The sequence below is a fragment of the Numida meleagris genome, chromosome Z (genome assembly GCF_002078875.1).
Source record: "Numida meleagris isolate 19003 breed g44 Domestic line chromosome Z, NumMel1.0, whole genome shotgun sequence".
NCBI lineage: Eukaryota > Metazoa > Chordata > Aves > Galliformes > Numididae > Numida > Numida meleagris.
Window position 1 is genome coordinate 59,354,237 of NC_034438.1, and position 13,787 is coordinate 59,368,023.

The window sequence follows — 13,787 nt, forward strand, 5'->3', positions numbered from 1 at the left end:
CAAATGCCGCGTGATCTCCCTCAGGACAATCTGCTCCATAACCTTCCCTGGCACCGAGGTCAGGCTGACAGGCCTGTAGTTCCCCGGAAAAAAACAAGTCATGTTAACACTACAGAATACTTACTTTCAAAACCAAAATGGAGCTTATACCTTCCTTACTGATCGTCTTCTGGATCATTTTCCTCTGCAGAATCTGAATAGCAGAGAGGCAGCTCACCTTACACATCCTGGGCGATGCTCTGAGTGTGACAAAACAGACAGTGTGATTTTCAGATATACCAACAGAATATTAGTGACCATAGTTGTAGGGGGCAGGAGAGGGAATCATTTACCTTTTTACATTGGAGTAATGAGAAGCACATTTGAACTGCGTAAGTTCTGGTGTCTGCACTTTAGAAATGACACAAACTCAGAGAGGATGCAAGCAAACCACATTCCTAAAAACTGAGAGCTAAAGAAAACAGACAGCAAAAGTTAACAAGTTCATCATAAGTAACTGATTTTAAAAAATACGAAGGAAAGATTTGACTACAATGTAAAAATTCCTTCAGAGAAGAAACAAGCTGAGCACTGAAATATTTCCTCAACTTACTCAAGGGAGTGCAATCAAAAAGTAACAGCTGCTTAACTGGAGATTCATAGAGCTAAGACTGGAACTAATCTATGACAATCTTTAAAAAAAATGTGTAAGTTGTCACACCACAGAAGATCTTATGCATTGTTACAGAGATATATGAGTAGGAATTCAGAATTTTATAGGAAAATTTGCCTGTGAATAATATGAAATAAATTTTCTAAAATCTATAGACCCTTTTTGCTTACTGCCTTCACTGTTACATACTGGTTTCACTGGAAGATTTTCTTATTCAGAGGGTACCTACACTGAACAAAGTAAAAATTAAATTACTTGCAAGTAAGTTCTTTATGGACTTTTTGAAAAAAAAAAACAAAACATCAGACAGCCAATGCACTCTACAGGTTGTGAAATGGAAGGTACACAGAGTATTTCTATAATGAATACAGACAGGATTTAAAAGTAATGAATTGCAGTTGAGTAAACAAAGGGAAGCAGCACGTAAATGAAATATGGAATCAGGAAACAACAAACCTAATAAAATGTTGTTAATTATCATTTATTCTCATCAGAATCATATTAATGCTAGTTAAATTTTGCATTTGTACTTTTAATCACTTTTAAGTGAAACTGTCCAAAACTTGTTGACTAAATAGGGTATATGCAAATTTTGAGTATCAAGGCTTGTGTTATAGTACTCATAGTTAGATACATATATGCAAATATTCCCACTGGAGAACAGACTCCTCTGCAAATGTCTGCAAATCTAGCTTTATTTACTTCTGGCATAACTCTGTAGTTCTTAAATAGTTGCTGTTCTTGCACTGTGCACATCTCACAGTGAGACACTCCCTAGGGAAGCACTTCATTGGTCTCCACTGGAGCTGCGGATCTACCCTGACACAACTGCATCCTACAACTTTAGTACCATTGCCAAGTGCCACAGAGGGAAGTAGAGACAGATAAAGGCTGTGTGAATCTTTGAGTGAATCTTTTGGTGACTCATAACTTATCTTTTCAAACAAGTAATTAGAGTACACATTTAGATATTGGTGCTAGCCATCTAAATATCAATCTAGCCCTTTCGCTGTGAATGCAAGAGTGATATAAAGACTCATAAAAACCGTTGTGGGACATTACTTCTATGTACTGATTACTAATTACTAATTACATTACTAATCTGTAAGGCAGAAAGAATTGTTTTTTAAAATAAATGTGACTTAAAACCCACATCAGCCCTCTAACATCTTCTGTATAGTTTCTTTTTATTATTTCCTTAAGATACGTCTATGTGACTATCTAAATTCCTGACTGTGATTAAGACGCATTAGACATAGCATGACCAAGGGGAATGTGGTGGAGATCCCTGCCTTTGCTCTTGGAATGCCATGGAGTGATTAACACTGACCCCGCTGCTCACTGAGAATGCACTATTAGGATATGCAAAGTAACTTTACACGGGGATAGAGAAAAGCAGTATTCCTATTAGCATTCATGGGAGCTATGCAGCTACAGTCTTGTTCATCAAGTTTGGAATATACCCTTTTGTTATTGATGGGAAAATGTCACTAGTTACAAATGGTTACACACAGGGGTGTAGCAAGGTCAAAGCAAACTCCAGTACTTTCTTTCCCCCTCTAAGGCAGAGTGCTGCTTCAGCAGTTCTATTTTGACCTGGTGGTACACCTCCTTGGATAAAAGAAATGGTGAAATTCCCCACCCTGACCTTTTCTGTAGCTCCATCACCCAAAGATTAAAGAAAATCTTCAGAAGGATATGCCACGAACGGCATATGAAGGGATGGCCATCAGACACTGCTGTAGGCATCACTGGGTATGACGCCTGCCTCCAGGTCCACCCACAGCTCTGGCAGGTCTCATAAAGCAGTCTTTCAGCAGCATGAATAGGGGTTGAGTCATCAGTTTCCCAGCTACAGACAACTACAGTCATTTCATCTCTGCTCCTGAAAGCTTCCTTTAAACAACAGCACAAAACGGGTCGGTGCCATAGATATCCTTTGCCAGATGTGGCACAGCACCTCTCAATAGATGGAATTTTCATTCACTTTGTAATAATTACTTTTTAGCAACTTAAGATCCCAAGAGAATGGGAAATTAATTAAATCTTGTTACCTTCAGTAAGGCATATTGCTCTTTCTGGAAATACAGGAGGAGCATTGCTGAAAAATCCAACCTACAACGGCTACTCCAAAAGTAATGCCTCCTGTTTTGTTACATTGGCCCACAATGTCAGAGGCAGATGGTAGTGGTATGGCAGTAGAAGCTGAACCTTCCCACCAATATCCTGTTACATGTTGTTGCCGTGTGACAGATGGCAGCAGAGGGGCAGTCTGACAGAATGATGTCTGACATGGAAGTGCAGATGGAAAAAAGTGGTATTACTGGATTGCTCCAACTGGAAAAAACTGCACCCACTGACATTCATTAACGGTTGCTGAATGTTTCTGGAGAACAAACAGTGGATGTAAGCACAGTGAGGAGTGGGTGGTACGTTTAGCAGTGGTGTCAGCAACATGAAAGATAAGCTACGTTCCGGATGGCCACACAGACTTTTTATGAGCATGGCAAGAATGGTGTTGTCCATCACTAGCAGTGGTGACTCTCTTGAAAAATAGTGTTTTGTAGCTGAGAATGTGCTCTATCAGTGTTATTGTGCTCTTTCTATCTGTTGTAGTTTCCATGGAAATAAACAGAAACCATTACTTTCAGAGCAACCTAAATTTCATCAGAAATAGAATCATTCTAGGACCCCTGAAAACATATTTAAGCATTTGTCATTGTAATCTGTCAATTCAAGCTCCTCGTTGAATAGAAGCTTCTATGTTGGGCTGTGTCTAAGGTGCTCGGTGCAGCTGTGTTAATTAGCACAAGCTGTACATATGACCCATGGTAAAAATAGCTTATTTCTGAGCAGGCTCTGATTGGGCAGATGCCTTCAAATAATTTGTAGCAAAGAAAATATCCCTCCTTCAACTCCTGAACTATTTAGAAATATTTCTTTGACATGTAACAAACTTTGGTTTGAGAAGGTAATAGTTAGGTTTGGCATCAACAGCTATATTTTCACCAGCACAGAACAACAAAGCCCACAGATCAGCTTCTACTAACTGAGCCCAGTTTTCTGCTGGCAATCCGCCCTCCTCTTTAGAAGCTGACAGCTTAGCGCTGCTCTGTGCTTCTTCACCAAGTACAGCAATGATAGAATCATTAAGGCTGGAAAAGACCACTAAGATCACCTTGTCCAACTGTCAGCTGGTCCCCACCATGCTGACTAACCATGTCCCTCTGTTATGGTTTTGTGATTTTTTGTTGTCGGTATTCCACATCATTACATCATGTAAGGTACGGGCAGTTAAAGAGTTAATTCCCCGGTTACTGCAAACTACCTTTTTTGGTGTGGCCCTCTGAGGGGGGAGGGGAGGAGGTGCACTCCCCAGGGGTCTTTGCGTTAGAGGGGGTGGTGAAGCCACGTGGGAGACGCGGGGTCTGTTCTTCCCAGCCCGGCGGAGAAAGCACGTGGTCTTCCTGCAGTTTACTGTGTAAGATTTTCAGCCTGTAAACCCTCTATCATAATTCTACTAGCCTCATTTTGATATATTTAGTAAAATTAGTTGTTCCTCCTCAGATCGGTGCCGCTGTTTTTTTTTTTTGTGTTAGATCCGTCTGCGGGTCCCCCTCTTCCCAGGTTGCGGCTCCGCGGCTTCTCTGCCGCTTTAGCCGCCGGACCGCCCGGGGGCTGGCTCTTATCGCCGGCAATTTTTTTTTCTTTCCTTCCTCTTTTCTCGGTTTTTTTTTTTTTTTTCTCTTTCGGGCCTGTCCCCCTTGTCACGGACGCAGACCCTTAGACAATACCGTGACACCCTCAGTACCACATCCAAACAGATCTTAAAAGCTCCAGGTCCGGTGACTCCACCACTGCCCTGGGCAGCCCGTTCCAGTGCCTCACTACACTTTCGGAGAACAAATTCTTCCCAGTACCCAGCCTGAACCTTTCCTGGTGCAGCCTCTCATCCTAATTTAAGGCCATTGCCTCTCTCAGACGCATCCATTCTCGCCAGCTCTTAGTGCAACCTGCTCTAGCTGTAGGTGTTTCTGTCCACTGCAGGGGAGTTGGACTAGGTGGCCTTTAAGAGACCCTTCCAACTCAAATGATTTTATTATTCCTTGTCCGTAATAAAGTAGTACTTTAAGGTAAATATTTAATATATATTGATTAAACCAAAACCAAAACAACTGTGAAACAAAAATGTATTGTACTTTGTCAGTCTATTTTGCAATGCCTGGAAACACGGCTCAGGCCTTCTCCAGCTTCTGAGTGTGACGCTGTATAGAGATGCACAATGGCTTAGTGCTTACATTCGTGTCATGACATGTTTTCAAAACTAGAAAATTTCAAAACTGAGAATTCTGCATTTTCTCATACCAAACACATTTCTAACCTCTTTACTTTGCACAATAAAGTCTGAAAATATTATGTAAAATAAAAAAAACACAGAACAACAACAGCAACAACAAACTCCTCAGTTGTACCCCCAGGCTGACCTCGGGGCTGCCGGCTGCTATGCGGAGCACTGACTCCCGCTGTAACCGAATTCATCCTCGCAGAGACTGAAGAAATCTCCCCCAGGAGGAAATTCCTTGCTAGACCAGAAAGTTTTCTTATTGTTTCCCGCTGTTCTTATCACTTCCTACTGCTCCAGCAGCAGAGTTCTTTCCTTTAACAGTGAAAAAACGGTATTAAGAAAGCCAAGAATGCTCAATTTACAGTTTCTTGTGAAAGAAATACGTCAGCACGGGTTGAACACCGGTATTTCTGCAGTACCGGCCGAGAGGGAGAAAGGTACTACTGAGAGATAAAACGTGCACGGCAACTGCTGCAAAAGCAACGACCGCCAAGAGCCAGGCACGACTACAGCGCCGACGCACTCTGGAAATGAGGCGCAAAGGGCTCTTGAAAAGAGCTGTTACTGCCACAAACGTACAGCCCCTCCGCGGCCCAGCGGCCACGGCAGCCCGGGCCACATAGGCACAGCGCATCCCCCCGCTCCGTTCGGCTGCCTCCCTCCGGCGGCGGCGCTGAGAGCGCGGCCCTGGGGCGGGGCCGCCGTGCGGACGTGGCGGCCATGAGGCGCGACGGCGGGGCCGGGGGCAGGTACGGGCGGCGCTGGGGATCGCTCCCGGCCGCTTCCGGGGAGGGGCGGGCAGGCAGGCAGAGGGGCCGGGTCTCTCCTCTCCGGGAAGGAGGGGCGGAGCGCTGGGGGGAAGTCGCGGCCGGGCCTGCATCTCCGCTGGGGCCGGCGGCCCCGCTCAGCGTGCCACGTCTGCCGCCCGCCCCTCACAGCCGTCCTGGGAGCATGGCCGGGAGAGGCCCGGGCTGCAGCCTGCAGCTGCCGGCCGGAGCGCAGCCTCCCGGCGGCGGCCACCTCTACCCGGCGGAGGGCGAAGGGCTGGAGGAGGAGAGCGAGGTCTTCGAGCTGCGGGGGGGGGGGGGCGGGGGCGGGCCGGAGGGCGGAAGCTGCACGGCCCGGGGGCGACGAGCGGAGGGCGGCCGCGGGGCAGGGAGAAGGTCCGGCGGAGCACGTCGAGGGACAGGCTGGACGGCATCATCCTGCTGACGAAGGACATCCAGGAGGGGGACACGCTGAACGCGATCGCGCTGCAGTACTGCTGCTCGGTGAGTCCGTGCTGGCCGGCTCTGCTCGCCGTCTCCAGCCGCGCCTGCAGCGCTGCCTCGGAGCGCCCTGCGCGGGGCCCAGCGTCTGCGTGCTGTGCGGCGTGGCTCAGCTTTTCGCCGGGCGAGGGACTAACACGTCCCGCAGGCTTTTCGTGTAAAGCTGTGATTTCACGTGTGGCGTTTCCGCTCAAAATGTGCAGGGTACAAGAAGGTATTGTAATGCGTTGTCGCACGTGGGCACCTCTACCTGCGTGGCCTTCTGTACCACAGCTTGCGGTGAAGGTCTTGCTGAACAACCTGAAGTGTTTGTGTGGAGTCTTAGCGCTCTTAAGGAGAGGAAAAAATCGTTAGCTTTCCCAGTTCTTAATTGCCTTGCTGTTTATAACCATGAGTATGCTTAGCATTGGGATCCTGCCCAGATGTCCAGTGTATTCTCTTCAGCTGCACTTCTGGTGCCTCACCCTCTCCGCTTCTAGCTGGGAGGCGTTCAGTGAGCCAGGTGAGTGCCGTTCCCCTGCACTGCCTGTGTCTGCCTCGTGTTGGCCAAGGCGGGACCTCTGCCGTGCTGTAGGAAATCAGCTGTGCCAGCGGTGGATGGACTGCTAGTCCTGAAGCTCTCAGGAGGTCAGAGGTAGACTTAAAATCTTTGTTTCCAGAAATCATGCTGTTATCTAATTCATTAGGCAGTAATAAAATTAGAGCCCTCCTGCCATGAACTAATGTACCAAAGTCCTAAACGTAACTTTGATAATCATGAAAGGCTTTAACTTAAATAAGCAGTTACTGGTTTCAGGACCCACTGCGATTGGGTATTTTGTGCAGACTTACCAAGACTGATCTCAGGTAAGAAGTAGCTGGAGGGTAACTGATGTGCTCTCTTAGACACTTACAGGGAATGTGTGAGGGGTTTAGGGCTTTAAGTAAAAAAGCACAATTTGCATTGCAGATCACCCAGGTAAGTGCTGCATTTATTTGTTCTTTTACGCCAGTCTGACATAGTTACACTTAATAAATACACTGTCATAGGAATTGAAACATTTAACATGTCATAAGTTTAGTGCAGGCGGTAGGCACTGATTGATTGTCCCAAATTACTTTTTCTGGCCCAAATCTCTGTTTTAAGTGGAGCAGTTAGAGGGAGAAGGCTCTCCAGACTTTGCTCTGAACTTCCTTGTTTTCAGTCAGTAATTTCTTCAGAGATAATGTCCTCCCAGTGAGGACAGGAAGGATGTCTGGTATTATGCACCTTTAACAGACAAAATTACCATATTCTTCTGTGCCCTTCTGTTACAAAAATGTACTGATTTTTAAGTACTTAGTTATCATTAGGTTAATTCACATGAGGTATGTGACTCTATATTATGTCTTCACGGAACTGCTGCATGAGAATGAGGCTGCTCATTCTCCAAGGACTCCTTATGGAGTGTTTCCCGTGAGATTTTAAAATCTGAGCCTCGTAAAGAGGAAAACAAGATTTGTTTTGAGCAAGAACAGGGGAAGGGAGAACTGACCTGATGATGGAAGATGAAGGTGTGCTAAAGTATGCTTTGTTTCTACCTTAGCACTCAAAAGCAGGAATAGTATCAAAACCAGCTGTGGCCAGGTGCATTGGTTGCTCATAAATTTCAATCGTTACTCAAAAGTTTTGAATTTGATTAAGAACTCATAGCCACTTATTTTACTAGCAAAATACGAGGGCAAAGTCCTATTCATTTAACAGAGATAGTTCCCAGTAATAGTTTAGTGTACATTAAATGACGTGCATGAAATGAGTTTCAAAGTCATCATCGGAAATGAGGGTCCGTAAATACCTTCATGCTTTAACTTTGTTCAGGTTTGGTCTTTGACCTCTAACTACTTTGAGGCCACTTGGGTATAAGTTATCCCTTTCCTTCATTAGGGAAGAATTTGACTTCTCAATAATTCAGAACTTTTTAAAGAGTTCTAGTCCATGGATCTTTTCTATTTAAACTATTATTTTTTCTTTCAGGTTGCAGATATCAAGAGGGTTAACAATCTTATCAATGATCAAGACTTTTTTGCACTGAGGTCTATCAAAATACCAGTGAAAAAGTTCAGTGTATTGACCGAAACACATGTCTCTCCAAAAGGCAGAACAGTTCTCCGGCCTGCTCACTATTCCTCAGAAGTGCATGAAGCATCACCTTCTGATAAATTCACTGCTAATGAGACTGCTGGCAACTTCTTAAAAGAAGTGGATCGAGATATAGAAGAAATTGTGAAGTGTAATGATACAAAGAGAGAGAACCTTAATGAAGTGGTTTCTGCCTTAGCAGCCCAACAGGTCTGTTTTGAAACTGATGGTAAAAGTAAAAAATGCAAGGATCCATACTATGGAGCAGATTGGGGGATAGGATGGTGGACAGCTGTTGTGATTATGTTGATTATTGGCATAATAACGCCCGTTTTTTATCTCCTGTATTACGAAGTTTTAGTGAAAGCAGATGTCAGTCACCATTCTACAATGGAATCTGCCCACTCTTTTGTCACAGCAGCATCACATCAGAAACAAATAGAAAATGGAAGACATCCAGCAAATAGTATAAATGTTAATAATCAAGGAGACCTCCAGCCTTACAGCCGAAAACCCCAGGCAAATGTTATTCATAGACACATAACATAGCATTAGATAAAACCACAGAATACAAAATTCATCTGGAATGCAGAGAAAATACTTACTGATGTATGATTTAACTTTATGGGCAGTGTTCCAGTATCAGGATATTTCTGTGGATGATATAATCCTGTAATATGCTTCAGGCAGGAGATTTTGTTGCAAGATTGGGATATAAATTAAGATACAAAATTGTCTCTGAAGCTTTGCACTTTTCTTCTAGTTTGATAGGTGTGTGTTTTCTAATTAATGACAAGGTAAAAGAAGGTAGTTTGAGTTAACACATAAGGAATTTCACTGTACATCTTACAGCCCTGACGTGGGCATTTGGGGATATCGTATCTTTTAAAGTATTTATAGAATGCATAGTACACTTGACATTTTTATATCAAGTTTACAGTTGCCAGTTAAGACTATGTTCTTAAAATCTTATTTTTCTTACAGAATTCTTAAAACTCAATCATTCCATAATTAATTGCCACTATAAAGTCCACTTTTTGTTAGAAGCCTTTCACAGAGGCAGTAGCTAATACTTAAGGTGGAATATTCAAATTCTGTGCCTGTGATCAACCTGTTCTTCAGTACTTTTCAGTATAGACAGGAGGGTAGCTTGGTTGCTGTTCATGTCATACATGTTCCTTTGTATGTCATATGTTCTTCAACACAGTCAAGGATCTTTTCTTTAGAACTTCACATCCCTCTCAATGGTGTCCTTCTGCTGACTTGACTGGACTGCACTTCTCTTCTGGTCAGCTGTATATGAAATGAAATAAGTGAAGATGTGTGACACTTTGCTGTGATTGCTTCATTAGTCTTTATTTTTTTGGTAATGACTCTTTCTTCCTCCAGTAGATCTGAGTGTAAAAGCAACTGATTCTTCAGACAGTGGTTATCATTGGGTTCTGAATGTGCTAATGGTCGCGTGCCCATGAACCTGAAATACCAACTTCTTCCTGAAATCTCATACAGAACTTCAGATGAGATTCAGTGGCTGCTAGCAAGAAACTGACACTGCAGCAGAATAGATCAGTTGCATCTTCAAACTGTTCTTTAGTTGGTATTCTTCAACCACTCTCTTCTTGAATGTTTCATTTGCTTTCACGAACAAACTTATTTTCCACCTTCTATTCTCCCCTACCTGAAAATGCTACAGGAGAAAAACAAACAAAAAAGAACAGGACTTTTCATACAGAAAAATAAGCAAAGAGGTTCTTGTATACGCTGAATACTTTTAAATAAAAACTCATGCGTTGCCTATAATCTTTCGTTATATTTGCCTTGTGAACTAAAATGTCCATGGTCCTGTCTGAAATAATATTTATTACCACAGCTGAAGTTAACCGATTTTAGTCTGACATGAGAGAAATGGAAAAATATCACTAACTTTTCAATTTAAACACTATCATAACCTCTCCTGTGACTGCCTTGACTGTGTATGCAGTATGAAAAATCAAAGCAAGTATTTTTTTGAATTTTGAAAGGAAAAGCTTATGCCACTCTTTTGCCCCCCCCAAAATGGGGCAAGTATTATTCACTGGTGTTCTAAGTGTATGAACAGGAATTGGATTAATGTATGTAGGTTGTTCCGAAAGTAGTGCCTCCTACTTATTTTGATGGAAATTATAACGGGTACAAAGAGCACAATAACACTGTTTGATAGAGCAAATTCTTAGCTACAAAACACTGTTTTTCAATAGTCACCACTATTACGCGTTTTGCTTGGATGAGAGATAGAGGCACTCTTCATTTCATTGTGTGTCAGCTGTGCCTGGATGTCCAGAATGTGGCTTGTCTTTCACATCGCTGTTGCTACTGTTGAAATGCATGACCCACCACCTTACTGTGCTTATAACCACTTTTTGGTCTCCATAAATGTTTGGTAAGCATCAGTGGGTGCCAGTTTTTCTGCCCCTTTGTTGCCATCAGTCACATGACAACAAAATATAGAATATTGGTGGGAGGGTGCAGCGTCTGAGGCACGGACACAGATGCGAACAATGCAAACCATTTATTACAGGTTCTAACATCCCTTATATACATTCACAAGTTTTCTCTCTCTTAACTTTCCCAGCCACCTTTACATGTCAGCAAAGCACTCCACAAACACTCCTTAACTGTGCATGCAGGTGCTTATCCAATGAGAGCCGTGAGTCATTGCTAGCCATGCGTTCTTCCAGTTACGGTTATCAGGTGGCCATCACGCAGCTTACTTGACTTCGTTTTTCTCTTCTGGAGGTGTCCTTGGTTCTCAGCCTTGCCTTCTCATGCTGTTTATCTTGCTCCACAGCTTCTGCTCTGAAGAGTCTTTCTTGTATTCCCACAGGAAGCTTTAACCTCTATTGCTGTATCACCAACATCCACCTCTGACATTGTGGGCCAACATCATAAAATAGGAGGCATTATTTACATTATGTTGAAAGTATAGCCTAAAACATGAAGGAAAGCATTGTACAGTTGGACCTGTGAACTATTTACCAGTGGCTACTGAACACTTCAGTGAAAGCAGTATGTCTGGAGATAGTGTGGCTGCTCATAGTTTCCACACAAGGAGAGGAATTCAAATCAGTGTGCACTTCATGTTTCACATAACGCTTGTTTTCAAAAATCTTGTTAAATAATTGTTCTTTTCTTGAAAACCATATGCTAACTACACAGGCATGAATGTTGAAGTACCAGTTCTGGGTAAGGCTGTACAAAAAGTTGTATTGTGAAATAATTTGTGGTGGCCAAATGTGATGCAGCTTCTATGGGTCAAACTTGAAAAGCAAGTGAACTTTAAAAATAGGTGACTTGCACTCGTCCAGATAACAGAATTTTGGCACAGTAAGACAAATAAGCCACGGTCCTCCTGGGGTTGGGACCTGCTGCCTAATGTGTCAGTTTTTTGGTTGAAGCTTATTTGCTGTTTTGCCTCCTTCCTCCTCATTTTCTATGAAACCTCAACATTTTTAATACTTTATCCTTTAATTTCTTAGGAAATTTTAGCTACTGTGATTATGTAACATAAAGTTTGATTTACCACGTGTACCTTAACAGGCAGGTATGAAATTGCCACCTCATTCAAAGAGGTCTTAATTTCCGTTGTGGTTTCACTTTGTTAACTGTTCTCTGTTAACGGTTGCTTTTTGTCCTGTGGTGTTAAGAGTTGAATGGTTCTTTGGTGTATCTCAGGCTTCGGGCTTTTATAGTGTTTTAAGACTTACTGTCACTGAGTTGTTAAAAGTGGGATGGTAAGCAGTTAAAGAATAAGGGAAAGGATTTTGTTGAATGAGAGCATACTTTGGCCAAGAGTCTGGCATGTTTTTACTGTTACGTAGCATATTTTATTTAGCATGTTTTTAAATTAGAAGCTTACTGTTAATCAGAAAATACAATCTTGGAAGGAGAATTTCTGTAGAACTTAGGTACAAACAACAGCTGTTTTTGCTGTTTGTAGGATGCAATTTTTACTGTCTTTTCCAAAGTGCAACATGAATGGCAGTGCATCATCGTCTGAATAAACTGAGTAAATCCTCTGTATGAAACTAAAATCTGATATACTAAGTTAATTGTAAAGCTAGTCTTTTAGAAATTGACTTTGAAATATAAAAACAAACTGAATGGTAAATCACATTATGGAGTAACTACAACACATTGTTGGTCAGGAAGTTGGTTTGGAATATAAGTGCATATTGCACTGTTGGATCATATAAAATTTTAAATGCTTTAAATCTGCTATATTTTGGAATATATTGTCACAGATAATCTTTGTATAACTGTTTTATAAAGGTTCAAACTATAACTTTGTAAAATAGTCCTGAATGAGGATGCAAGTCTTATTTAAAATACTTCTGCACCTCTGCTTTTAGAAGAACATAAGTAAAATGCATAAAATAAAAGTTTTATTTTAGATTGCAGTGAAAGTGGTGCTTATAATGTATTCTTAACTCTCTATATTTTGCATGTATTATAAAAAGCCTCTACTTGGATTTGTTTTGGCTAGTTTTGTGTATGATCTAAAATATTCCTTGGCCAACAAGTATTTGTTGGCAGTAGCTGCATATAGCATTCAGGTCTCGCAGACCATAACTGGTAGGTTAAAGGTTTGTCCTTTGCCTGCCTTGTTTAACTTGGAACTTTTCTGTATAAAGTTATTGTTAGAACTTCTTCGTTATGTGAAAACAGTATTAAGAAATAGGCATGAAAAATTAAGTTAGTGTTCTAGTTTAACCCCAGAAAGACAATAGGCACCACACAGCTACTTGCTTAGCCTACCTCCAACTGCAGCCCCAGCTAGATCTATTCAAGTCTGACATTCGTTGAGACTCAGTGAACACTCTACATTTTATCAACATTATGGTCTTGGAGTAAATCCCAAGCAATTAGAAATATCAACTTACAAGAACAGTTGTGAGCATTATGTCTCTGGAACAACACAACCTCATTTCATTTCAGAAGTGGCTTAGCACAGGGCACGGGCTGTTCTTAAGCTTTGGCCTTAACTGCTGTTGTTAAACTAGTCTTAGAAGGTCTGTACTGAGACACTGTGGTTCCTTCTGTAGGACAGATGTGACCATAGTTCACCTTTTAAAGGTGATGAATGAAGAAGCCCTTTCCAAAGAAGTGTCACGTGCTCAAGCTAGCCACAGCAGTGGCCAAATTATAACACATGTAGTATTGCTTTTGCAGTGTTTATCCTCAAGTTACTTTGCCTCTGGCAAAAGCACTATCTTTTTTTTCCTTGTGTGAGTTGCAGGGATTCTCTCACTGTTTATCTATCAACATGTTTACCTTGTTTACAACGCCTTCTCTTGTATACCGCATTGAAGAAACGGGCACAACTGTTGAAGAAACAACTGCAAGCATGTATGTTGCCAAAAGAAAATGAACAGAATACATTTCCTA

At 42.2% G+C, this 13,787-nt stretch overlaps 1 protein-coding gene and 1 long non-coding RNA gene across 2 annotated transcripts in view; one reads left to right on the plus strand and one right to left on the minus strand.

Annotated features, from left to right (window-relative positions):
* LOC110389443 overlaps positions 1–5,703 on the minus strand; it is a 10,428-nt gene extending 4,725 nt beyond the window's left edge. The window contains exons 1-3 of the long non-coding RNA XR_002433211.1: positions 5,137–5,703; positions 333–451; positions 125–239 (exon numbers count right to left, since the gene is read on the minus strand). This is a non-coding gene — a long non-coding RNA (uncharacterized LOC110389443). The remainder of the gene's footprint in view (positions 1–124; positions 240–332; positions 452–5,136) is intronic.
* LYSMD3 (LysM domain containing 3) lies at positions 5,703–12,805 on the plus strand. Its single transcript, XM_021379856.1, has 3 exons — positions 5,703–6,070; positions 6,139–6,268; positions 8,259–12,805. Exons 1-3 carry the CDS (start codon positions 5,718–5,720, stop codon positions 8,910–8,912), a joined length of 1,137 nt encoding a protein of 378 aa, XP_021235531.1. The 5' UTR covers positions 5,703–5,717; the 3' UTR covers positions 8,913–12,805.